General features: G+C 36.4%; 1 protein-coding gene across 5 annotated transcripts in view; it reads left to right on the forward strand.

Annotated features, from left to right (window-relative positions):
• The window catches only part of lrp8 (low density lipoprotein receptor-related protein 8, apolipoprotein e receptor), a 238165-nt gene that overhangs the window by 125191 nt on the left and 86373 nt on the right, over positions 1-26601 (forward strand). For all 5 annotated transcript variants that reach the window (XM_047375057.1, XM_047375060.1, XM_047375059.1 and 2 more), the window contains exon 4: positions 6743-6871. In XM_047375057.1, coding sequence (XP_047231013.1) covers positions 6743-6871 — 129 coding nt within the window. The remainder of the gene's footprint in view (positions 1-6742; positions 6872-26601) is intronic.

Genomic DNA, 26601 nt, shown 5'->3' on the forward strand with positions numbered 1-26601 from the left:
CAGTGAGAAAAAGAGAAGGTATTTTGCATAAAAAGACATTAAAGCGGGGAACCTCATCAATCAGGGTAGTGCTGCAAGGAATGCGGGGGGATATTCATTGTATCTTTAAACATAACGGTACAATGAATTCTCCACATTAAAATCATGCAACTGTAATCCTTATTGCCGGTTTAGGCTACACCGTCTGCAATTCCCATTCATCATCTGTCATATCATCACTTACCCTACCTTGTGTGTTTGTATGGACGTTGTGTTTCCTCATGACAAGGTGGTGACTTAAAGCTGATTTAGTCTCATAAACATACCTCATGATTAAAAAATTATCTTAGCATCAGCATCCAGGGCTTTGAACGTTCCTAATCAGTCACACGGCAGGACAACTAGATGCTAACCAAGCAGTTATAGAGAATGCAATTGTGTGCAACAATGCTTCAATCCCTCCCTCCTTTTAAAGAAAATTTAAGAAAGTTGTTAATCAAAAGTTCATTAGCATACAGCGCCTTGCTCAGTCCATCCTTATACCCTGCTCATAATAGACACTTAAGCAGTCTGCGTGAAGTGAATAACGAGTGTGCTCCCATTTCCGCTTGTGTTTATTGAACTGAATTAAAATCCTGCATCATATGTTGTCTATCTAATGTGTTTTAGTTTTTCTTTTGACCCTAAGCAGGCAAAATCAGTTTAGATTACAATTTGCACTTTAGAAATGACATAAAACAAGAATGTGACATAGGGGATATCGTAAATAGGAAGGATGTTTAATATTTATCTGTGCAGTTTTTAGTATTTCATAAAATCTTTTTGCTTCACTAGACACTAGATATATTCAGCTCTTGGGAGAAAAATATAAACCTGATTAGGTTCAAAAGAAATTTTGAAGAAAACTTAAAATCCCAGTTTTTTTGTTTTCACACATAGAGAAGATGCTCCAGTTTTAATTAATTTGTAATCCCTGTATAATATTCCCTCCAGGTTTAACTTCTCTGACTACTTCTGTTTTCAAGCTGTACACCATATACGGTGGTCTTCATACCAAATATAACTGAAATACCCATTTTTGTATTTTTATAAAGAGTATAGTTTTCACAGATCCCATCTGAGATTTGAGTCCTTTAAATGTTTTAGATTTTTAGTTAAACATGAACAAATCCAGTTTTTTAACAACTCTACAATATCCATTTACTGACACTTTGATTCTCTTCCAAAATTTACAATCTTGTCAACTGGAAAAAAAAAATCTTGCAAATCATCATTCAAAATCAAAATGAAATCAATTTTTGGTCATTTCACAGGACACTGTGAATTTACCATTTTATCCCAATATACACAGAAAGGGAACTATGCACCAATGAGCAAGAGCCCAGTTCCCTTTTTCTTCGAGATAAAATACTTCTGATACTATTCTTGCTGGTTCAGGAGTGGCTTGGCACAGAATATATGATAGTTCTAGCCCAATTCCTGGATACATTTGTGTGTCATGGCTCTTGAAGCAGAGACAGTGTGAATCTCACCCAAATTCTTCTATGGGGTTTGCTATACAGTCTCCTCAAGGCTGAATTAATTTATTTTGCTTGAGCACATTTATTTTGTCTGCTCAACTTTCTATCAATATGGTTGGATACAGCACTTTATGAACATCCAGCAGTGATCTTCTGTGGCTTACCTTCCTAGTTAAAGGTGCCAATGACTGTTTGCTGGACAAATGTGAAGTCATAAGTCTTCTTCGTGATTGTATCAGCCACAACATATGATTACTGCAATAAAAAGTGCTTTTGTATTGGTTTTGTGTAATTTAGTAAATTTGTTAAAAATTGCCTTTTAGATTTCTGTTAGCTATTAGCCATACTTTTCAAAATAAACAGAAAGAAAAATATTAACTTTTTCACACTGTGTAACTGGAAATTATATAGTTTATGATTGTCACTTTTCAAGTTAACTTAATTAAATGAACGCTTTACTGATATTCTAATTTATTGACATACTTTTGTTTTCAGGTTTTCTCATTTCACTGTGATTGAACGACAACTACAACAAGAAAAATAGTTTTACAAAAATATTGTATGCTGTCTAAATAGAAACATGCTGTGCAGCTGTAGGTGTAGGTGTGCAACACGAAGCACTCCTTAAACCACAGCAGTTACGCAGGATTCTAACGTATTCTAACATAACCCACTGAGTTTAAAAATAAGGTATCATTGTGACTGATGTTTTTCCAGATAATTCTTTTTATTCCTTGTGTTTTCTTGCAATACCAGGCCTCTAAAGGCAGTCTAATGCACAGAAAATAAGTTTGGATTCCAGTTGCAAACCTGCAAGAACTATAGAAAGCATTTACTGGATGAATGAGTTGAAATGTGAAAAAAAAAAAAGCCATGGGGTGAAATCAGTAAAACTTTACAACTTGTATGCGACTGAAATGGAACTGCAGGAAAAGGTTTGACTCAATCTATGTGATTTGTTTGCTTGCTTTGTGCTGATATATTCCATATATATTCACTGACTGCAAGTTGTTTTGACCCTGTTTTACACTCATTCGATAAAGCATACACCCACCTGGGAGTTTCTGTGTTAAACCAACACATTTTTACAGCTCACCACCAAGCTGTTTCACTGAAGCATGGCTGGTTTCAGTTCTGCTGTCATTTAGTCTAATCCTTGGTGGAACACAAACTAGGTGGCCTTTTACAGCCTAGTGTTTGTCTCAGTGCAACATATTGAGGAAGTTATATCCTGTTAAATGCCTGTGATTGGCAGCTAAGAGGATAATTTGTACCACACATTTTTTTGTGTGTCTGCTGCCTACGAACATGCTGTATATTTTGTGTGTAGATTTTTTACTGACTTTGTTTTACTCCAAGGTGGAAAGGTACTAGTCTTACTTAAGTATTTTTATTTATTATTTTTATTTTTATTTTCAGACCTTGCTAAATAATAAACACACTTTCTGTTCCACTTTCTGTTTTCTGTTTAAATAGGTGGTGTAAAATGCTAACTTTTTAGATAATGTGAATAATATTTTTTTGTCTATAAATTGTGTAATTTATGCATAAAGCTTCTATTGTCTGATTCAGTAGCAAATGGAGAGCAGCTGAAGAGACTTTCAAATATTTATAGATAATTGCCTAAGTGTACAATAGTAGGACATTTGAATTGTCTTTTTTAGTATTATTACCCTTGGGATGAAAATTGTTTAATTTATTTAGTCATAGTCAATGGCAGTGTTCTCAGTCATCTATATTCAGTTGTTTGATAGGCAGTTCTTTTACCACAGTCCCTTCCAGACACCCAGGGTCTGAAATGGGCAGTCAAACAAATTTGCTTCCTTTTAACTCAGCTGTCAGTCAGATATTTATTGGATCCCCCCCCAAAGGAAGTTTTTCTTTTTGAGGGCTTGAAAAAGACTGATTCCATATTGCACAGAAGGCCTTAGGCTACGCTGTCCTAAATAAGCAATCTGAAACAGATTCAGAACATGGTGATAAAAGTACTATCTGAACAAATATTTGTGCTATTAGAAACTAACTGAATCAATTGAGCCCAGTTTTCAGGGAATAAGTGTGTACATTTATTTGGCATTCTTTTGGCATAACAGGAAATTATATCCCTTCAGGCAGAGGTGTCTTTTATCAGAGTGGTGAGCAGAGCTGCAAGTCAGATGTAGATTGCATCTTTAGTCTTTTTGGGTGATTGTGTCTGACTTAAAACCAAGAAAAAAAGTTTTCTGAAATTGTTTTAGATTTTGCTACACTCATATTTCATGAATGCTCTTACATCATTAATCTCTATTTCTGGTTTTCCTTGTTTGAATCACTTAAAAATAATAGACAGGTATTTATTCTTTAAACCTTTGATTACATTTTGCCACTGCAACAAGGGATTTCTCTTAGAATCCAGATTTTTCCTTATCTATATCTTGAGTATAGAGCTGTGCAGTTTACTTACAGTGATGTTGAACACATTTGAACCACTCATTTCCAGCATGTCTGGAATGTATAATCAGTCCGGATGTACTTATCATGCAAGCATGTTTTCAACACAAGATTGAGTACACAGGTTTGAGCTTGTCGTGGATTTTCTCTAATCCATACACAGTCAAAATTATGCATACAGGTGCAAACATATACATACACACTTATATTTGGGTAAAAGGGCCTTTTGAAGTTGCAAGGAAACTTTGTGTTTTTGTAGTTGGGAACAAGGTCTTGTCATAATTGTGGCTACATTTCAGTGCACTTTCACTATTAGAATTGGTACTTTTATCATCAAAAGTGGTTTACCATTATCACAGTTCACAGTAAAGCCAACATAACATCAACGTAGACTTGTAGGATGCTAACCAAGAAATACGCATCTGCTTCAAATTAAGCACCTTGAATTTGAAAACCAGCATGATACTTGGTAGTGTAATGCTGTGGGTCTGTACATTGTAGAAAGTGAGAGGAATAATGATGGTTGAGACTTGGACACCTCTGTTTGTTCTGACAGGAACAGCAACATTAAAATGGCTTTTGTAATATAATATAATATAATATAATATATGTTTTTTCTATGTTGAGTAGGTTCTCACTGAAGGCATCAAAACTGAATAAATACATATGCAATTATGTAGCAAACAAAAAATTATAAAAGAAATGTATATCTGTTTTATATTTTAGATTCCTTAAAGCAGCCGCCCTAAGCTGTGATGACTGAAATATTAACCTTTGGCCATCTCTCAGTGCACCTCTGGGAAGTTCTTTCAAAACTCTTTGGAAAACCATTTCTGATGAATACTAAGGGAGCAAAGCAGTCATCAAAGCAAAGGGTGGCTTTTTTGAAGAAACTAAAATATACAAATGTTTAAAGTTGTTTCACACTTTTTTACCACATAATTCCATGAGTGTTCATTCATAGCTTTGTTGCCTTTGGTGAGAATCTAAGGGTCTAAAAGACCCATTAGGTGAGAAAGTGTTACAAGTGATTGTTACAAATTATGTTGTTTTTGTCTGAGTTATTTTTTTGTGTGAATGTGGTATTATTTTTAAGTAAATAGCTTGAAGATGGATCTTTTTTCTAAGTAGGATTTATCTTCGTTTTGCCAAAATCGTAAGGGCCAAATGCTAAACTCAAGGCGTCAAAACAGTAACAAACAATAAGTGATGTTTTTGTGGCTCTAAGCTCTTCACTTAGTCTCTGGCCTTCACACACATCATTATGTTCATACTCTTACCTTCACATTGGGCAGTCAAGCTGCTTTGAGCTGATAAGTATGTGAATGCACATTCAAATGCACACTGCTTTTACCATCACAGTAATAACCAGATAGTGCTGATATGGCACTTGTGCTTATACTTTTTTTTGGGCAGGGATTTTCAGAGGAATTTTACTCTTTAAAGGCCAATTAAAACTTTTTTCAAAGCGAGAAATGCACTGAAAGGATACTCACACAGGAGATCCTTATTTCTTATAAGCAAGAAAGAAAGGGGAGGTGGGAAACCCAAAAATAACATCAGCTCAATAGGAAAAGCAGAATAGAAGAGGCCCACCAAAACTAGAATTGTTAAAAATTAAACTGCACACAGGTTTATACATAGAATCTGTCAACTGATGCTACACAGCTAAAGAAAACACAACTAACACCATCAGGGCCCAAATTTCCTGGCTTCCTTTATGACAAGAAGCATTTCAATGGAGATGACAAAGTGCTGGTGAAAATCAAAATGAGAAAGAAGAAATATGAGGTGAATAAAAAAGAATGAGTCTGGAATGGGCAAATCCCAAAGGTACTATTGATCTGTGCAATACGCACAAACACAGCTGTGCTGCCAGGAAGCAAGCCGGTGGTCAGATATGTATAATTGATGAAGTTGGGTTTGACACATGTGTGTAATGTGATCTGGGGCTGGAGTCTCTTTGGTATTGGACTGTGTGTGTGTGTGTGTGTGTGTGTGTGTGTGTGTGTGTGTGTGTGTGTGTGTGTGTGTGTGTGTGTGTGTGTGTGTGTGTGTGTGTGTGTGCTGGTTTAAATGATGTATAAGAATGCTGTATTTTTCATTTTTACCAGCCCCCATGGAGGAACACATGGAGGAACAATGGCCTGTACTGTAATGGGGTTTTACCTTAAGGGACTTTGTTCTCACTCACCTGCACGGTGTTGCTTGAGAGTCTTGTTGACAATCTGTGAGACATACTTTCCCACTTCATTTAATTTTACTTGCTTTTACTAGAAACATGTGATAATGAACTCAGCATGGTATTTAATGCAAATTGTAAATAAAAATGCATAAATTGTTTATAGTACCATTTTTATTTTTGATCATTTTCAGTTTGCGTTAGAGCAGTTTATATAAGACATTAGTTAGGTTGTTGATTGTGAAGAAAACTGTAATATTTTCTTCACAGCTACATTTACACACACACAATAGTCATGTTCTTCTTCTATTTTACAATGCTTCTTTCTTATCCTTGTGTATTCGTGTATTTCCACAGCTTCTACCCTGACAGTGTTCTTCTTTGTTCCACTGTCACTGTGTGTCTAGTTAAATTGCGGGCCTTTGAGAAGAAATCGATTTGAGCAACAAGATAACTAAGTTATCAAACTGTTTCATTGACTGGCTGTCCCTTCTCTCTCCATTTCTCATCCCATTTTTACCTTCCCTGTCTTCTTTCTCTATTCCCATTTTCCCCTCCTTTTTTATGGTTCCCTTCTCTCCCATTTCCTCTTTGTTCTTTCATTTGCTTTCCCGCCCCCCTCTCGCAACAGGCCGACAGACTTGTCCACCCGAGAAGTTTGATTGTGGAGGGGTTGGCAGCAAATGTGTTTCGTTATCATGGCGATGTGACGGAGAGAGAGACTGTGAAAACGGAGCAGATGAGGAGGAGTGTGCTGCAGGTAAGTCCGTGATATAAGTATTTTCAATGAAGGGCGCATTACAATGACATAAAGCACATTTACATTCTTCTGTAGTTCCAAGTACATATAGAATAGGGGGAAATGTAGTTTCATTCATTAAATTCCTAACCATATCTGCATCTTTTAAATGTTTCTTCAGGACAGGCAAAACACATTAACAAAATATGCGTCAGTTAAATCACCCTGAGCATTCAAATCTATTATCCAGCATAAAGCAATACCCTCATGGGATTATGAGAAATTCAAAGAATATGATAACCTTGAATAAAAATATCACAATATTTACACATACGCTTTAGAAAAACCCTATTTTATCATGATTTATTACTTTTACTTAAAAAGAAAAACAACAATTATTCCAAGTGCTCCTAAAATAACATGTTATATAGTAATATTTTAATAATGTTATCTATAACTTTTAATTATTTGGACTTTGATACTAAATTTAGTAGTAAGTTTGTTATTATTCCACAGAATATTATACATTTTAGTTGTTTTTTATTTGGTAGAGTAACACCGTGAGTATAATAAGCTGCTGTTAGCTGGTTAATTAGTCGAGATATTTGCTTGGATATCCAGCCTGCAGCCAGCTGCTATAGAGATAAGCCATTCATAGTTTGCCAACTGGACTGTTAAACAGTTATACTAATAGAAGGGATAGGCAACACTCATTTAGACGCCATGTTTTTTGTGGCTAGTAATATTTCCAACAATATTAGTCTTTCTTGTAAGCAAGAGAAAAGCATAGGAGCCCACCTTCACCCTTCTCCATTTGTGATTTATGGATGTTCAGAGGCAGGTCAGAGGTGGCTCTTATTTGTAGGTTTATCTTTTGTGAAACAGGCTCTGTTAATTGCACTAGCAAACATACAGTTCCAACACATATTTTCTTTGTTTGTAGGGTGTTAAGAAATTGCATTGTAACAGATTTTATTTTTCAGAAATTTGTCTTTTAAAAAACTGCCTACAAAGGTTTTAGAGTTGTAGTTTCAGCCGTCTGCAGACATTCAAAACTTTGTCACATAGCTAAGCTTTCCTCCTTACAGCGGGTATCAAAGATGTAAACGAGATATTGATTTCTGTTTATGTTAACATCTGACATAGAGTTTTATCGATTTCCAAGCCTGAAACAAACAGAAACATGCATATATATATATTCATAATATGGGTACAGACATCTCCACAAGATGCTTTCTTATAGATCCCTCTGTTCATTTTACACTAAACAGATGTCACACTGTTTGTGAAGAACAGCTATCTGTGTTATTTACATCTAATACTTACCCAATCATACACGCTCAAACATCTAAATTAATTGGAATTTTAAAAACTAATATCTAAAATGTGTACTCCAGGTGTTGACAAACCTAGTAGCTTTAATAATTAGACGTAAAAGTAAAAAATAATATATACATTTTTAAAAAGGAATAAGGAATTATTCTAATAATATTACCTAACAGATGTATGTAAAAAAATATATATATATAACATTTGGTTAAATATTTGTTGCCATGATGGCTTTTTATCTTTTTTTTTTTGTGGTCTTAAAATAAAAAAAGTGCAACGACTTTGGGCTCCTTCTATGCACATTAATAATTTAGATCCCCCCTGGCTAGTACCATAGCAGTTAAATGTGCTCTGTTTCTTTAATCTTCTGCCTCTCAAAACACTTGCTTGTTGAATTGAGGTGCTTTTGGGAATGTAAAGCTTTTTGTACGGCGACTTGCGGGAGATCATATGCAGTTAACCATCAGTTTAAATCACTTACACTACCGGTCAAATGTTTTAGATACACATTCTTACTTAATGGGTCTCTTTATTTTTAGGACTACTTAAATTGTAGATTCTCACCAAAGGCAAAACAAACTGTGAATGAACACACATGGAATTATCTAGTAAACAGTGTAAAATTACAAATTCTCCAAAATAGCCACCCTTTGCTCTGACAACTGCTTTGTACCCTTAGCATTCGCTCCATAAACTTAATGAGGTGGTCACCTGAAATAGTTTTCCAAGGAGTCTTGAAAAGACTTCCCAGAGGTTCATTTAGAGACGGCCAAAGGTTAATATTTCAGTCATCACAGAAAAGGGTGGCTACTTTAAGGAATCTAAAATATAAAACATATTTAAAGTTCTTTTACAGTTTTTTGCTTGCTGCATAATTCCATATGTGTTCATTCACAGATTTGATGCCTTCAGTGAGAATCTATGTACAATGTAAATCGTCATAAACATAAAGAAAACCATTAAATGAGAAAGGCGTTCTAAAACTTTTGACCGGTAGTGTAGCTGCATGTATCAGGTATATGATGTATCGTCAGGGCAGCTATGTCTGTTCATGATCATTCCACCAGACAACTACCAGCTTTTTAAGCATGCTAGTTGTCTAATTCTGTTTACTTATATAGAGACATTGCAGTCAAGCAGACTAAAATGCACACATTCCAATTTCAAATATGGTGTTAAAATATTCAACTGGACAGATGTTAGACCCAAACATAAGTTAATTTTCAATCTCTGCATCTCTGCTGCTTCGTTAATCTCCATTCTGTGTATGAATTGTAGATTGCTGCTACAAAAAGAGATTACACTATAGAGTTGGTGGCCAGAGTCAGCTCACAACATCCACTACTGAAATATGGACATGTAACCCAAGTTGATGGTGCTTTTGTTTCCCTCATTTTCAATTTATAAAAAAAAAACACGTCTTCGTTGTTGCCTGTACTTTCTTTGCACCAGCACATTAATGTGCAATCTGACATGGAGGCCAGACATAGATCATATATTCCTTCTAATGTCTTTCATCTCTCTGACCTTTGTTAGCTTCAGTCCATTATTGGTGGCTGGTTGATAAAGCTGTTTAAAATTTCATAAGTTTCTCAATGATAATTGATTTCGTGCCTCATGTGGTTTGACTATATATGAGGTGTTATGGCAGTCCTGCTGGAATAATAACCTGCCGATATCATCTTTTGATCTATCATTTAGAGATGTAGGAATTAATATTAATATTAATGTGACATGCATAGAATGGCTTGTGTTAGCAGAGTTCTCTCATAAAGGTTAACTGCAGAGGCCGCACAGAGCCAAATGGGGCTGTTGAATGTTAGTTCTTCAGCTGAAATGTTGTACTAAGGTCCTCAGGCCACTCTCCGAATCTGACAATGCCCCTAACAAGCCTATCCATGTTTGTATACAGTCTTATTAAAAAGAAAGAGCATTCTTTAAATTCTGGTATTATGAGTAGGGCTGCACAATATATTGCAAATGTATCATTATCGGAATATCCCTGTGGAATAAGCATCACACGGAGAACTTCCTTGTCTGCTACAAATATTAGGTAATTATTTTATTTTCATGCATTAAGGCTCTCTGTTTCTTAAATATGTTTGGTAAGACTTGTTAGTCAATGCAATATAAAAATGTCTTAGACGGTATAGAGGTGATAAGGTGTAAAAGTCTTTAAGAAATTACAACTAACCTGCTTCATTCATAAACAGCAGATGATGGCCAGAAGAAACTTTTTCAATAAAACTTTTTTGTTGTAAATATGTAAATAATAAGTAGATTTTTTTTTCCCAATAGCTTTATAGACTGCTCATTATCTGGGTTCTATTTTTGGTATGTACCTAAAACAGAAAGACATCAACAATGTTTAGTTTATTTATCATGTCTAATATCGATATTACATTTACCAACATTATCGCATGGTTACTTAATATTATGCAGCACCAGTGTGATTATTTTAGGGTTTACTTGTACTTAAATTTTCATAAGCATTTAAGATTAGATGTTAATAGTTTAATTAATTTAACAGAGGGTGTTTCTTCTTTTACCATGACTGTAGGGGAATCAGAATCTGAGCAGGTAGTAAAGAGGTTTCTTAATATTTAAATATCAATTTTTTTACATACTAATTAGTACAGGTAACTGCACAATAATCTTCTAAGGTCTCAAAACCTTTCAAATGGCCAGTGATCTGCATAAGTTTTGTTTAGTTGTTGTCTTTGCTAAAACAGTTGGCACCTTAAAATTAATTTCATGTTTTCAAGACTTTAGAAGTTTAGTGCTCACTATACTTAAGCTAGGTTCTGAACAAGGCAAAAGCATAAATTCATTCATTCATTCGATGTTGATGCAAAGGTGTGTTTATTAAAACAGATTTTCAAAGCTTCCACGTAACGGCTAATCTGTACAACCTCCTCCTCCACCTATGATCTGCTCTCTTTCGCTCCATCCTTTAGCAGCCATAGTTGGAGGACAGCTAATGTTAATTAGGGGCTCCTAATTGAGCATATCCAAATGTTGAATAAAACATAAATCCAGGAGGAGAGGTTCTTTATTACATTTAGTTAGAGGAGGCCTCTTAAGAAAGTTTATGTGCCTTAATTTATGTTAATTTGAAAATTTTTTAGGGACACAGTAGAGATCTGTGTTTCTTTGCTTCGGGGTGTGTGTGTGTCGGGGGGGTGGGGGGGGGGATTATTCATTTATATATAGGAACAGAGCCTGTTTTCTATAAAAACTGTTTATTTGTTTTTACTTTTTCTTGTTAAGCAAAGTGCTAGCTAAACAAGGTTTTGTAAAAAATTAATTGTGACTAAAGAGATTCAATGTAAAGAAGGCTAAAGTTTCAGCTGTGAATTACATAATTATTCATTCTTAACCATTAGCGTTTTTCTTACATGTCCACTTTGTTTTTGCCCATCTATTAATTTCATCTATTTTATCCTTGAGGATTTAATAAATGAAAATCAATGTGCACTTTAGTTTTTAAATTGTTTCGTGTTTTTCTGAACTTTAAATTAGTAAAGAATGGTTTTGTTTCATGGTGGCGCAGTTGATAGCACTGTTGCCTTGCAGCAAGAAGGTCCTGTGTTCGACTACTGGTCAGGGGTCTTTCTGCATGGAGAAATGTTCTCCCCGTGCATGCATGGGTTCTCTCCGGGTACTCCGGCTCCCTCCCACAGTCCAAGACATGACTGTTAGGTTAATTGGTTTCTCTAAATTGGTGTGAATGAGTGTGTGGATGGTTGTTTGTCCTGTCTGTGGTGCCCTGCGATGGACTGGTGACCTGTCCAGGGTGTACCCTGCCTCCCGCCCATAGACAGCTGGTGATAGGCACCAGCTCCCCCTCAACCCACTATGGAAGAAGCGATAGAAAATTACTGACTGACTGGTTTTGTTCCTCTCCAAAGTATAACTTATAACAACGTAACGTAAATGACAGTTTTTTTTTACAACTCTTTACAATGGGAGAGGCAAGAGAACATGCCAGTTAAGATAGCAACACGTGTATTAATCCTAAAGTTGGTGATGTCTCCAGAACAATCCTCGAAAGGTTTGAAGCAACCGGAACTGGGACAAATATGGCTGGATCAGGATGAAGGAACGTTCTCTTTATTCACTCTGCACAGTGAGCAGGTAGAAGGTGAAAAGACAGAAATGGTAAAAAGAGGTGAGAAACATTTGAGGTCTATTGTTAGAGAACTTGAGCAAAATGGTCTGTGTGATAAATGAATGTATTTTATTGTTGTTTAGTGATCCTAGCAATGGTGCCAATAAATCTTGAAGACGCTGTGACATTCATCATCGATTATCCTGTACAGTTGCTGAAGCAATGCCCATCGTTTGCAAACTGCTTGAGATTTATTTACCGTATTTAAACATTAACTAAACCTGATGTAAAACTATAAGCGGAGGAGGTTATTGGGGGGTGTGGTCAGGAGAACGAGAGAAAATGGCAGCTAGCTTAATTTGGCATATTAAAACATAGGTAGTGAGCAGAGCAACGCCGGTAGTTTCTGCCACAGTTTGAGCCGGTGGCTCAAGGGCTCAGCGATGCCCAAATCTGACAGAACGGGGGCGTGTGTGAGATGGTTTTATACTTGAATGCGGGGCTGTGACATAGACATGTACCAAGCTGTACCGTTTGAACCAACAAGAAAATTCAACTGCAGTAGCCACCATTCAACCCAAAGAGGGCAGCACTAAGAAGGTTTTAGGACAAATTTATCAGAATTAAACAAGTTTACATGAAAATGTAAGATTGCACAGTAACATAACAATAGCACCAGTATATCTGCGGAAAAAAAAGTTGATTTTGGGTTTCATTACTCTTTAAACCTGCCATCTCTTTATTTGCATGTATTCTTAGATGTTATTTTAGCAATGTGGGAACAAAGAGGTGCCCCTCCGAGGCCACCTCCTGTCAAAAGCGACTGATTTTACGTTACAGTATTTACTCTGAAGTCTTATTTTCATATGCTTTATGAAGGCATAATTTACATTTAGATTCAAAATCTTAAACCGCTGTACCCACTACGAATGCATTAACGTAACTGTATTTCTTTCCTTAGAAATTATTTAAGTGCACAAATTTGTGATTTGTATCCTTTTTTAATTTCTCAGTAAATCTTTATATTTTAATTTCCATTCTTTTTTCATTGCTAGAATGTATTAAGCAATGCAACATATTAACTGTTTTGAGTCCCTTCAAAAAATGTTCTGGAAACCTGAATATGCTGTACATCTGCTAAAGATGCATAAAAAGCCTAAAAATAAGTTATTATTTTATTATAGTGGCATTGTTTTAAATAAATATTTTGGGAGGTCTGTAACCGTTCGGTTTGGAACAATTTTACCTTTCTTACTGTCGTCCTCACTGTGCATAGTGACAAGGTAAACTTGGGTCTTCATCCGGTCTGATTCTTCACAGTTTAAGTTTTAATCATTGCTTTGAATGCATATATGAGCATGGTTAGGCAAGTAGCTGGTTGCCTTTAGCATTTTCTGACTTATTAAGACCAACAAACATCAGACTTACTTTATTGGTATGTCTTTCCCACTTATAAGAAAAATTAGACTCTGTAATGACATATTTGAACCCAATTTGCTTAGATTCAGTGTGTTCTTTATACAAAAGTCACTGCTGGCTTCACATTTAATGCACTCTGTTGACTGGTACTAAAAGGGTCAACACAAACAAAGAAAGCTTCATCCAGGCCCTAGGGAACCTTTTGATCTTTTCGCATCACCCTGTGCAGCTGAGTTACATTAGGGCAAACTGTTGCTGAATCGATGCCCACGAGGGATGTATTAGCTGGGGTTTTATTGCAGGATATAGAAGGGTCGAAGAAAGAGATTACATTATATGTAAGCTTTGTGTGTGTGTGTGTGTGTGTGTGTGTGTGTGTGTGTGTGTGTGTGTGTGTGTGTGTGTGTGTGCGTGTGTGTGTGTGTGTTGCTCTGGTGTAAAATGAGGAAAAACTAAACACAAAATGCAGTGAACTCGATGTGTGGAAGTGTTCGTCTGTCTATAACACATGAGCAGTACCGCACTATCTAATGAAATTTGCCTGATTAAACTTTGATTCTATTTTCTGATAACAAATCAAAAACAACAGAGAAAAGAAAGAAAGAAAATTTCTGTTTCTTTTCTCCTGGTTCACTCACATTTCTATTATAAGATGTAACTACAAAGAAGTACAATTCCTGGCTTTTTTTTTGCTGAGTTTTCTTCCCACCACTCCCTCTTTCATTTATAATTCTGTGAATGCTCTCTCTGTGTGCGTAGGTGTAACGTAATGGAGCGCCAGCACACAAACAGGCTCACTGGGAACCCAGAGGCGGCTGCACTTTAGATGCAAGCAGGCTGGTTTCTCAAAAAGATGCATTTAATAACATTACCCTTCTCTCTTTCAGGTGCATTGCATCTACTCCCATAAACATCAATACACTGGACACACTCTCGAGATCATAACAAATACTTATTGTATTAAACAAATAACCAAGGTTAAACGCAGTTTGGCTCCAGCCTAACAGGTAGCAATATACTGTGATGTATGAATCAGAGAAGTTTCAAGAAGTTTTCTTAGCCAATAACCCAGTAAGATACAGGATCTGATGCCCCATTATCTCCTTATTGCCCCTCAGTAAAACTTTAACTAAGAATTCATGATATAAAGTTGATAACTACATCAGTATCCTCATAAGGTTCATATTATCACAGTTGCACAAGATGTTTTTGTCTATCCTGAACCAAATGTCTGTGCAATCTGAATTTCAACTGTTTCTGTTTGATATGGTTTTGTTAGCATTTGCATTGTAATGTCCAAAATAGGGCAATTGATGCTCTATGGGGTAAGATCGCTGTCAAAAACAATGTGTATGTAAAGACGGAAATGTATGCATATTACGATAGTCAATAGTTTTGCATAAGTAAAATCCAAAAGAGGTATTGTATATTTTCTCTATAATAATACAAAATAAAACGTTACAGCTTCAAGAAATTACAAAAACAAAGTTCAAGTTTACAGTTGTGTTTTATTCTTTATGAATACAATATGCTATAACAGTTTGTGAATACGATTTCTTTTCTATGAGAATACAAATTTACATCAGCGACTTGGTGTCACGTGATCTCAGGCTGGTTAGTAGAGCACAGAGTTAGTCGATTCCCGTCCTCACCGCCAGTAAACGTAGTGCCAGAATGGGAGATAATTCAGTCTAAAAGGAATATTAGGAACAGAGGGGAGATAGGGGGGAATCAAGAGTATTATAAATAAAGCATTGTTCTTATTTTTATGAAATACAAAACTAAAACATAGAATATAGTGGGTGGTGTTATACAATGATGTACATTAGGTGGCAGTATGCACCTCTGAATTTGTTGCGAACCGCCAGCAGAAGAAGAGAAGAAGAAGCAGCAGCACTAGCGCCAAAAGAACGGACCAAGAAACTACGGTACAAAGCCAGGTAATATTAAAAAGTTTATATATGTCTTAATGTCGTTAATATATGCTCTTGGTCCGTCATCTTGGCGGTACTGCTGCTGCTTCTTCTGCTGGCGGTTCGCAACAAATTCAGAGGTGCATACCGCCACCTACTGTACATCATTGTATAACTCCACCCACTATATTCTATGTTTTAGTTTTGTATTTCATAAAAATAAGAACAATGCTTTATTTATAATACTCTTGATTCCCCCCTATCTCCCCTCTGTTCCTAATATTCCTTTAAGACTGAATTACCTCCCATTCTGGCACTACGTTTACTGGCGGTGAGGACGGGAATCGACTAACTCTGTGCTCTACTAACCAGCCTGAGATCACGTGACGCCAAGTCGCTGATGTAAATTTGTATTCTCATAGAAAAAAAATTATATTCACAAACTGTTATAGCATATTGTATTCATAAAGAATAAAACACAACTGTAAACAGGAACTTTGTTTTTGTAATTTCTTGAAGCTGTAACATTTTATTTTGTATTCTTATAGAGAAAATATACAATACCTCTTTTGGATTTTACTTATGCACAACTATTGACTAATATGCACACATTTCCGTCTTTACATACACATTGTTTTTGACAGCGTTCTTACCCCATATGCTCCTCCCACTGCAATATTGCCATCTGTCTGTGTAGTCAGAAAGCTTGCAAGCATGTATATAAATGCAACAAACAAAGCAATATCAACGGTAATCAAATGGGCAGTGTGGTGCTGTACAGTTCATGTACCATCAGTGAAAAGAATGAGGATGAGGATCCACATAGATGTACAGGTCCTTCTCAAAATATTAGCATATTGTGATAAAGTTCATTATTTTCCATAATGTCATGATGAAAATTTAACATTCATATATTTTAGATTCATTGCACACTAACTGAAATATTTCAGGTCTTTTATTGTCTTAATACGGATGATTTTGGCATACAGCTCATGAAAACCCAAAATTCCTATCTCACAAAATTAGCATATTTCATCCGACCAATAAAAGAAAAGTGTTTTTAATACAAAAAACGTCAACCTTCAAATAATCATGTACAGTTATGCACTCAATACTTGGTCAGGAATCCTTTTGCAGAAATGACTGCTTCAATGCGGCGTGGCATGGAGGCAATCAGCCTGTGGCACTGCTGAGGTCTTATGGAGGCCCAGGATGCTTCGATAGCGGCCTTTAGCTCATACAGAGTGTTGGGTCTTGAGTCTCTCAACGTTCTCTTCACAATATCCCACAGATTCTCTATGGGGTTCAGGTCAGGAGAGTTGACAGGCCAATTGAGCACAGTGATACCATGGTCAGTAAACCATTTACCAGTGGTTTTGGCACTGTGAGCAGGTGCCAGGTCGTGCTGAAAAATGAAATCTTCATCTCCATAAAGCTTTTCAGCAGATGGAAGCATGAAGTGCTCCAAAATCTCCTGATAGCTAGCTGCATTGACCCTGCCCTTGATAAAACACAGTGTACCAACACCAGCAGCTGACACGGCACCCCAAACCATCACTGACTGTGGGTACTTGACACTGGACCTCTGGCATTTCCTTCTCCCCAGTCTTCCTCCAGACTCTGGCACCTTGATTTCCGAATGACATGCAGAATTTGCTTTCATCCGAAAAAAGTACTTTGGACCACTGAGCAACAGTCCAGTGCTGCTTCTCTGTAGCCCAGGTCAGGCGCTTCTGCCGCTGTTTCTGGTTCAAAAGTGGCTTGACCTGGGGAATGCGGCACCTGTAGCCCATTTCCTGCACACGCCTGTGCACGGTGGCTCTGGATGTTTCTACTCCAGACTCAGTCCACTGCTTCCGCAGGTCCCCCATGGTCTGGAATTGGCCCTTCTCCACAATCTTCCTCAGGGTCCGGTCACCTCTTCTCGTTGTGCAGCGTTTTCTGCCACACATTTTCCTTCCCACAGACTTCCCACTGAGGTGCCTTGATACAGCACTCTGGGAACAGCCTATTCGTTCAGAAATGTCTTTCTGTGTCTTACCCTCTTGCTTGAGGGTGTCAATAGTGGCCTTCTGGACAGCAGTCAGGTCGGTAGTCTTACCCATGATTGGGGTTTTGAGTGATGAACCAGGCTGGGAGTTTTAAAGGCCTCAGGAATCTTTTGCAGGTGTTTAGAGTTAACCCGTTGATTCAGATGATTAGGTTCATAGCTCGTTTAGAGACCCTTTTAATGATATGCTAATTTTGTGAGATAGGAATTTTGGGTTTTCATGAGCTGTATGCCAAAATCATCCGTATTAAGACAATAAAAGACCTGAAATATTTCAGTTAGTGTGCAATGAATCTAAAATATATGAATGTTAAATTTTCATCATGACATTATGGAAAATAATGAACTTTTTCACAATATGCTAATATTTTGAGAAGGACCTGTATTTAATGGCTGCACAGGCCACCTCCACCTACTGCCGGTGTTCCTTTCTGAGAATGTATCACCATGATTTCCTCCATTGTCACCATTTTGGCTGTTGCCTAAAATGTCCTCTTGTGTTCTAGAAAGGCTGCTAGTACCCTGGTTCGAATCCCACAGACTTCCACACTGGGTCCCTGAGCAAGACCATTAGCCCCAAGTTGCTCGCTACACAGCCACCCACTGCTCCCTAAAGAATGGGTTAAATGGGTTAAATAAAGTAAAACAAAATGATGACACTGATGATAATTATTGGTGATTTATTAATGGCTAGAGTCAGTATAAAAAAGTGGCTTATTCATGCAGCTAAATGACTGTTTTTGTGGCTTTTGTCCTACTTTGACGATTTGAACTGTTTCTTACAGTATGGATTTTCAGGCTTGGTAAGGATCAGGATTTTTCTTTGTAATAAATGACATGAAATCCCTTCTGTCCTGCTCATTTTCTTTCTTTTACGATTAACAGACAATACAACATTTAACAATTATTATTCTTTTGTTATTTCAGCTGCAACATGAAAGTCTCAGTTTGAGATTAAGTCCGTCTTTAATTATTTCCTTTGGTTTTTTAAACCTGTCCTTTGAGAACAACAGCAGATGAAAAAGTTGTTTCAAACATGTTTCAAAACCATTGAGCTAAACTACAACCATCCCTAACCCTCCGATCCAAAAAATAATAATTTTAGGTTAATCCCTTTCATTTTTCCTTTTTTGTCGTCTTTGGAATATCATACAATCAAAACACAATACACTGGCGCTGGTCTGGTAACTAACTCTATATGAGATTTTAAAGTTTTATACTCTTTTCATTCTGTATGTAGAAACTTGTTTTTTTCAGCTGTGTAAAGATGAAATATTATAACATGAAAATCATTAAGTAGCCAAAATGGATAAATGCATGGACATATACAGTATATGATTTTTGGACTGCAGATTATAGGGAATGTGGTGGTGTTCCTTTCAACCTGCAAACAGACTCTTAAAGCTGCATCTGTTTAGCAGGGGATGTAATTACTGATAAGAACCCCAGAAGCCAAAACAAAGTAGTGATGGCCTAGTCACGTTTTACATTTACTGGACTAAATCATTGGAATTTTGACATTTCTTGACAAATGGTGCCCACAGTACTGATTATGTTCCACCTACGTCCATATCCTTACAAGGACATTCATTACAATCCACCTGCACAAACACGCACACAATCATAGCAGTGGGATAGCTTGTAAGGCATTTAATATTCAGGTCTAAACTGCTGTCAGATGGCATTGTGATTGAGATATCGAAACATGCATGGGCACAGTCCCCACAGTACCCTCTTGTCATGCATGTGGTTAAAAAGCTATTTTCCCACCGGTACCCAGTCAGGTAACATAAAGAGTTTCAATTTTGTTCTGTTTTTCTCTTCATCTAAGCTGCCATTTCTCTTGGAGTCCCCTGGCTCTGTTGCCACACTACATCAAGGCATTTTCATTCATGGCTTTTTACTCTAAATTTGACATACGTATAGCAAAGTCAATCTAACCACTCTAGGTAAACAAAGGATCTCGATTTGAAATTGTGTTATGGAAATGGTAGAAGGATTATTTTATGTGATCGGTCAACAATAAGTTATAGATGCTTTATTTGTGGTTTTAAAAACTAGTTGCACCTATTTTTAATGTGCTTATATTTCTATGTTTCTATATGTTCCTGTTAGAAGTTTGAATGTATGCATTTTGGGCATGAATCTCTTTTTACTGTTGTGTTTTTAATAAATTATTTGAACTGTTCTTTTTTCTGGTTGAAATAATATAAAACAAACAACTAAACTGGATTTAGATGCAGAAGATTAAAAATATTGTGGATTTTCTCTGAGCCACACAGAAGCAAAGTTATTAATGTAGACTTAAACGCTGTATATACCTACACTACTAAGAAAATTTGGATAAATGTCTTCAACAAGCTCATCACGTAATTCTGGCTGAATATTTGATCTATTTTATTCAAAGAATTGCTAGACTTGATTTACAGTAATTTGTTTGTTGTTTGGCAAGGTCATGGCTTTTGATCAAATACATTTTCAACGAGACTGAGAACTTTAGGAAGACGATTACAGAAGCTTAATGTTAGCCTGCTTGATTTAATCCATATCTCATTGTGGTATGCATTTATCCTTTTTATCTGGTTCCAGCTCCCAGTTGTATTCTTGCTCAGATGAAAAGACACTAGTTAAAATATTAAGGAACCACTGAGGCTTAAGCCCGCTATGAACTAGAAGCTGGTGGAACACCATTGTCAATGTCTGCAGTGAAGCGAGTTTTACATTGGCACAGAGTGAGAGGCTGCAGATGAAGAAATGAACTGAGGGGAAAGAAGCCCCTTCTCCAAAACCCATACATTCAAAAGCTCAACAGAAATGTACAGCTCATGTGGACATACTAAACACCTACTGGGAAATTACTACATTTGATAAAGATTCTGATATGTTTTAAGGAGTCTAGGTGAAGCTGTCAAGCATGGAAATGGCAGCATCATGCTGTGGGTCTTTTTAACTGCCAGTTTTCCTGAGGCAGAACAAACGGTTGATAGGGGACTTCCAAATTCTTCTTCTCCAACTCAAATCTCCTAATCTAACATAGCAGTGATCCCAAAACCATTAAAACTGGTTTTGGAATAGGTAAAGCAGACTGAGGCTTCTAGAAAGCCCTAAACTATCATGAGAATGTATTGGCTATGTTTGAAAACTAAGTCTGTCAATTGAACTGTGGCCTGGCAGTTCTGCCAAGACGAGTGGTGAGATAACCATTCAGAACAGTTGCATCAAAAAAACATAATGCTTGAGAGGATTTTTTATCTGGATGGTTTTGGGGGATTACATTTGACCTTATGTAGATAAAATCCACAATTAAAATCACACATTTGATTCTTGGTTTTAAAATTCATGTAAGTTGTTTCCTGCCAATGATGGGTGCATTTAAATGTCTGGCCAAAACGAAAGTGTAAAATATAAATATAAACTAGTTAGATTTACATCAACATAACATTTAGGAACACCAGTAATAATAGTAGCAATGATGGTTTCATCAACTTTAATTCCCAGAGAAATATGAGTGGAAAGCTCCTGTTGCTCCTACGTCTCCTCTTTTATTTTCTTTATTTCATTTTATCTTTAAACCAAAGCCTGTGCTTCACAACATGTAGTGTCAGCAATTGGCTGACACCGCATATATATATATGTGTTTGTCATGAGGGAAACAGGAACACTTTTATGTTACGTTAAGTTGAAGATCTGAAGGATGGGAGACCCCCGTCTGGTGGTTTACGTGTGTTTGTTTGTTTCTGCCTTTCTTCTGTGCTGATGCCTCCAATATCTAATGCTGCTAAAACACAGATAAACGCATTGTGAGAACTCTAGAAAGAGACTGCATGTCAGAATGACTAAATACACATACACACAGGCATGAAGAGACTTGTAAACTACAGTATGTTGCATCGGCATTATAATCAATTTCTGTCTCTTCTCTCCTATTGCCTTCTTTCCTTTTTATCTTTACTCCTTGGTGTTCTGACCTGCAATAATTATATGGTTAACATTTCTAAGTTTGCACAACACACAGCTATCTTCCTCCTGATAATGGAGGAAAGCGAGTGCCTCTGGCACACTTCATCCTCTGGCAATTTACTGTTTTAATACTTTCATGGACACTGACTAATGGTGCCAGATATTCGATGAATACACTTTTCATACCTATCCAGGTTGTCATTGTAGGAACATATCTCTTAAATGCTTTTGGGGGCATCTCTTAAATTTTTTTCTTCCACTAATTTTTGCTCAGTATTTCCTTGATATGTAAAAATTGCCACGTTGTAATAGTGTTATCTTAATTCACCACAATAAAAAGCAATGTTCCCATATAACTACACTGAAACAGAATCATTGAAATTTGTACCACTTTGTCAGAAACCCTTTGGTTTTAATAACTGGCCTTCCTTCAGTTAATATGTTACCAACTGCATGAGCAGCACTCTCCTGAATCGGTGTTTGGCCTCAGGGGTTGAGCTTCAAATAAGGCCTTAAGTAACCTGTTTTTCACTTGCATGAGTAATAAACTCTGTTTTTAACACTTGAACGTGTATTATGCATTTGACTGGAAGATACTAATATTCAGGGTACCACCAAACTCAGACTGTAGAAAAATCTGGATATGAAGAAAGTAAACATGCTGAGGGTGAAGGTAGATTATTTGCTTGATTTTATCTTCTTGACATCTTCTCTCCGTTGTCTTGAAGCTTATGTAAGTAGAAATCAATTGTAAAAAAAACACTTTAAATGTTACCACAAAACATAATGAAAGGACACCGTAAATTAAGGTTTATGTTGTCACCTCTTCTTGTTTCTCCTCTCCGCTTTTCTTTGCCGCCATGTTTCCCAACTTTTGTGAAAGGCAAATACAGAATGTTCAGTTTGTGGGCATTGTTTGGTGTAGATGGGTGCATACCAGGGTTTGAATCCTGAGCTTGGAGTCTTGGCTGCATGTCCTCTCTCTGCCTGTTTTCTGTCAAATTAATGTCAATAAAGGCCACTAGCACCACAAAATATCCTTAAATTGCTCACAGTATATAGCAGATTGTACAACTAGTGCCAATCCATGGCTATTAAGTATTTGTTTTATTTCTGGTTCTGGTTTACCTATACTTACTTGTGATGCTCAGCGTGTATTTCTGGCAGGACACCTGGGGGAACTCTGGTTTGTAGATACGTACATGTTGGTGAGCCCACGCATGCTCACATGTACTTCGTGACTCTGCCTGACATGTTAGACCATGTCTGATTGGTCTGATTGGATTTCTTGCTGCAGAAACATTAAAGCCATGGACTCGTAGTGGAATGTACATTTGTGAGTGTTGTTGACATTGGTTTGGATTTTGTAGAGCCCATATTTGTGTGCTTCTGTATACAGACGCATTCAATAAATTAGGGAAATGTAATTTATTTTAGTAACTTTATTCACAAATTGAAACACACCATAAAGATTAATTACTAACAGACAGATGATTTCAAGCCTTTATTTCTGTTAATTATGATGATTTTGCATTTATAGCTAATGAAAACTCCACATTTAAGATTAGAATATTACATCAGACCAATAAAAAACGTTTTTAACACAGAAATTTGGACTTAATGAAAATGATGTTTGAAGGTTGTTATTTTCAAAATGTACTTCTGACAGAGGAGCCTCATCAGAACACATATTCGAATTTGTTGAACATGACTGTAGAGGCTACATCTTTTATCCTAATGCATGTACTCATAGCGGCCTTCTGTGTGATGGTTCTTACTGGACACAAGTTAAATTAATTGTACTTCAGAAGGTGAATGAGCAGTGCCCTATCACACTTTTCCATCTATTATATATCGAGAGGTGTGTCGGGGCAAAAATGGATAAAAAACTATGACCCCAGGTTAAACCAATGTGCCAATGGGGAAAGTTTACAGTCCAGATGTAATCAGGTACAGACTATCTATTTGAAATTGGAATTACTTAAATTATCCATTGGAAAGATGTGCTTTATTATGAGTCAGGGGTTCAGCTACAAAGCAAAGTGTGAGTCCTCTGACTCTTTTTGCATTTCTAATTTCAGAAAAAATTTTGCTTTTAATGATTATTCTCAGAATTTTTAGACATGCCCAAACTAACTATGACTAATTTAAATAGGTATTTAAAATGTATTTATTTTTGAATTTTTCTGTAATCTGTAATAACCACATTCTCTCCATGGTTGAATTGTATTTCTTTTTCGGTTTTCTGCACTGCCCGTCTTGTCTGTATCAAGTCAGCTTACTGATCTGCGGATTAGGTCTCTTGTAATAGGAAAACACATCTGTACATCTGCTGATGAATCTACCACCAGTAAGACCCTTTGGGTACCTGCAGGCAAAGCTGATTCATTGACCCAAAACAAGATTAAAGGATTTAAGTAACACTGGGTTATTGACGTTTCCTTTGGTCTTTGTAGCTCTGCTGTAGAAAATTGCCAAATGAAAACATGTTGCACACTACAGAATATTTGGTTCTCAAGGCTTAAAACTGGCCTGTTGGCATTTTCTTTTAATTAGTTAAACCCTAACCGTTTCCAGGTGCTAGAAACAAATGTCAGTTGAGAGGTAATTTCAAACTTGTCATGGTTCATCTTCGGATTTAAGATGCTTAGGTATTTTTTGTTGTTGTATGAATTTTTTAGAATAACTTTATGAAGTTGCCATCTGGGTTCTGATTGTATGCTACTATTGTGTTAGAAAATGTCTAATATAAACGGTCCTGTCAGAGAATGTTAGAATATTGTTCAAAATATATAAATCTGAATAATGAAAAACAGTTTTGCATCAATTTTCTCAGTCTCATGTCATACAAAAGTGTGTGAAACTTAAAGTAAACTTAAACTTTATATTTGAGATTCATGATAGGTTAGAATTATTTCATGGGACAAAGTAATGCTGGCAGCAAGTAGTTATAACGGAAATAATTACACCCTTAACAGAAACATAGACTTTTTTGCATATCACACGAATCTCTGTTGAACATTTGTGATTCATTCCTGCTTGTACGGCTATCTGATGGCCATCCAATCCTATCTGTTTCAAAGTTCAACTTCTCAATCAACTTAGGGTTTGAATGCATATCATTTTCATTTAAGTGTCTGTTCACAATAAAAGCTGTAGTGATGATAAATAGTGCAAACGTAAAATTTTAAGGTTTTACAAATTCTATATAATGGAAATCACCTTGTTTCTCTGAGCATTAGTAAGTAGAAACATCCTCAGATGAACAACATATAACACTCTGCAGTGACCATTGATAAAAACAAATACATATTTTATGACTGAACATGTTTTTGTCATATTTTGGTAGATGAGAACCCAAAAGCATAGTGGAGAAATGAAGATATTTAATATAGAAAACTCGGAGATCTGGATGCGGAAGACATGCAGAGAAACAGACATGCAGCCAGGTAGATAACAGAAGGAACCAGTAGAGAACAATGAAAACTGGAGAGTATAAGTACGGATGTAGGTTGGAGAATGGACTGATGAACAATCAGAGCTAATCAGGGGGAAAAAGAAGCAGATAGTGAGAGAGCAAATGCAGGCACCTGAAGAAGGGAGGCTAATTAACACAGATGAGCAGAGATTCTAAACAGAACTCAAAATGTACAGGAATCTAAGAATAAGTAAACAAAGGTATAAGATAATGAACATAAATATCTAAACACAAGAATAAGTCATTAACTTGGTCTAATATGAATAAACTGAAAATAACAGCAACTGAAGAACATAAACAGGGAAGTGCCGAGAAACCAATGAGAAACTTAGACTCAAAGCCTAACACAGGAGGATCATGACAGTTTTGTTATAATCTATCTGAATATTCATGTCAGTTTGACAAAAATGTTATTAAACCACCTCAAACTTCCCCCTATTCGTTGAAGACTTATAAACAAACTGGGAATTTCAAACTGTCACAATGGTTTTTGATTAAAAAGAAAACTGAATGAATGAATGAATGAAATCCCTGCAAGCTGATTGTTTCTACAGTGAAAATAGAGAGTTTCAAAACAGATTTTAGTCTCCTGTAATTCAGTGTCCCAGTGGGAAAAATACTGTTGAGTTTCTTGTCCATGCTTCACTGTTTTATTGCCAACACTTGAACAAACAATCTGCTGTAATGAAAAACTCTTTGAAGCATGAAAAACAAATGGATTTAACCCAAGTTCTGGTACACTGTCACTGGCTGGCATGAATTATATATGTCTATATTTTTCATACACAAAAAAACATTTGATATTTAAGGTTTGTCTTTGCACAGACTCCTCAAACGAGCATGCTCATCTCAATTACATAATTAAATTACATGGATTTGAGTGGGGGTGATTAGCATGCTAGCTCTAATAGCTACCATGGAATCCAATTGCCTGTTATCATGATGAGTCTCCCAGTGTGGGCAGGTACAGGATGGATAGTGTGAGGTAGCTATTATAAAAGGGCTTTTTGTGTAACCTGGTCTTGAAAATGTCACTATTTTCATGTGGCAAATGGGGAAAAAGAGTTTTCCTGTAAAAGATGAACACAACACAACTCCTCAAACCAAGCATAAAGAGCTCTATCAGACAAGGTTGAATAAGCGTTCTTCACCAATGTTTCTGTGCAAACATGCCAAAGCGCTACTGCAGAATGTCATGCACTACAGCTAGCCCTTGCTGCTGTGTCCCAGATTAGGCTCATTATATTCTAATTTTTTTAGACTAGACTTTTTCTATGCAAATGCTCTTTACCTGGTGCTAAATATAGTCAGCAGTATGTTTCTGAGACTGTAGAGTATTGTTTGTTCAGTAATACAGAGATAGAGATTTCCAGTTTTTGGGATCAGTTTTTTATCAGTCATAACAGATGATCTTTCATTGTGCCATTGTTGTTTTTTATGGCTATTCAGTCGCTGAGCTTCATGCTTTGTGGATATCTCCTTTGTTTTTTT

This window comes from Girardinichthys multiradiatus, chromosome 9 (genome assembly GCF_021462225.1).
Source record: "Girardinichthys multiradiatus isolate DD_20200921_A chromosome 9, DD_fGirMul_XY1, whole genome shotgun sequence".
In the NCBI taxonomy this organism is placed as follows: Eukaryota; Metazoa; Chordata; class Actinopteri; order Cyprinodontiformes; family Goodeidae; genus Girardinichthys; species Girardinichthys multiradiatus.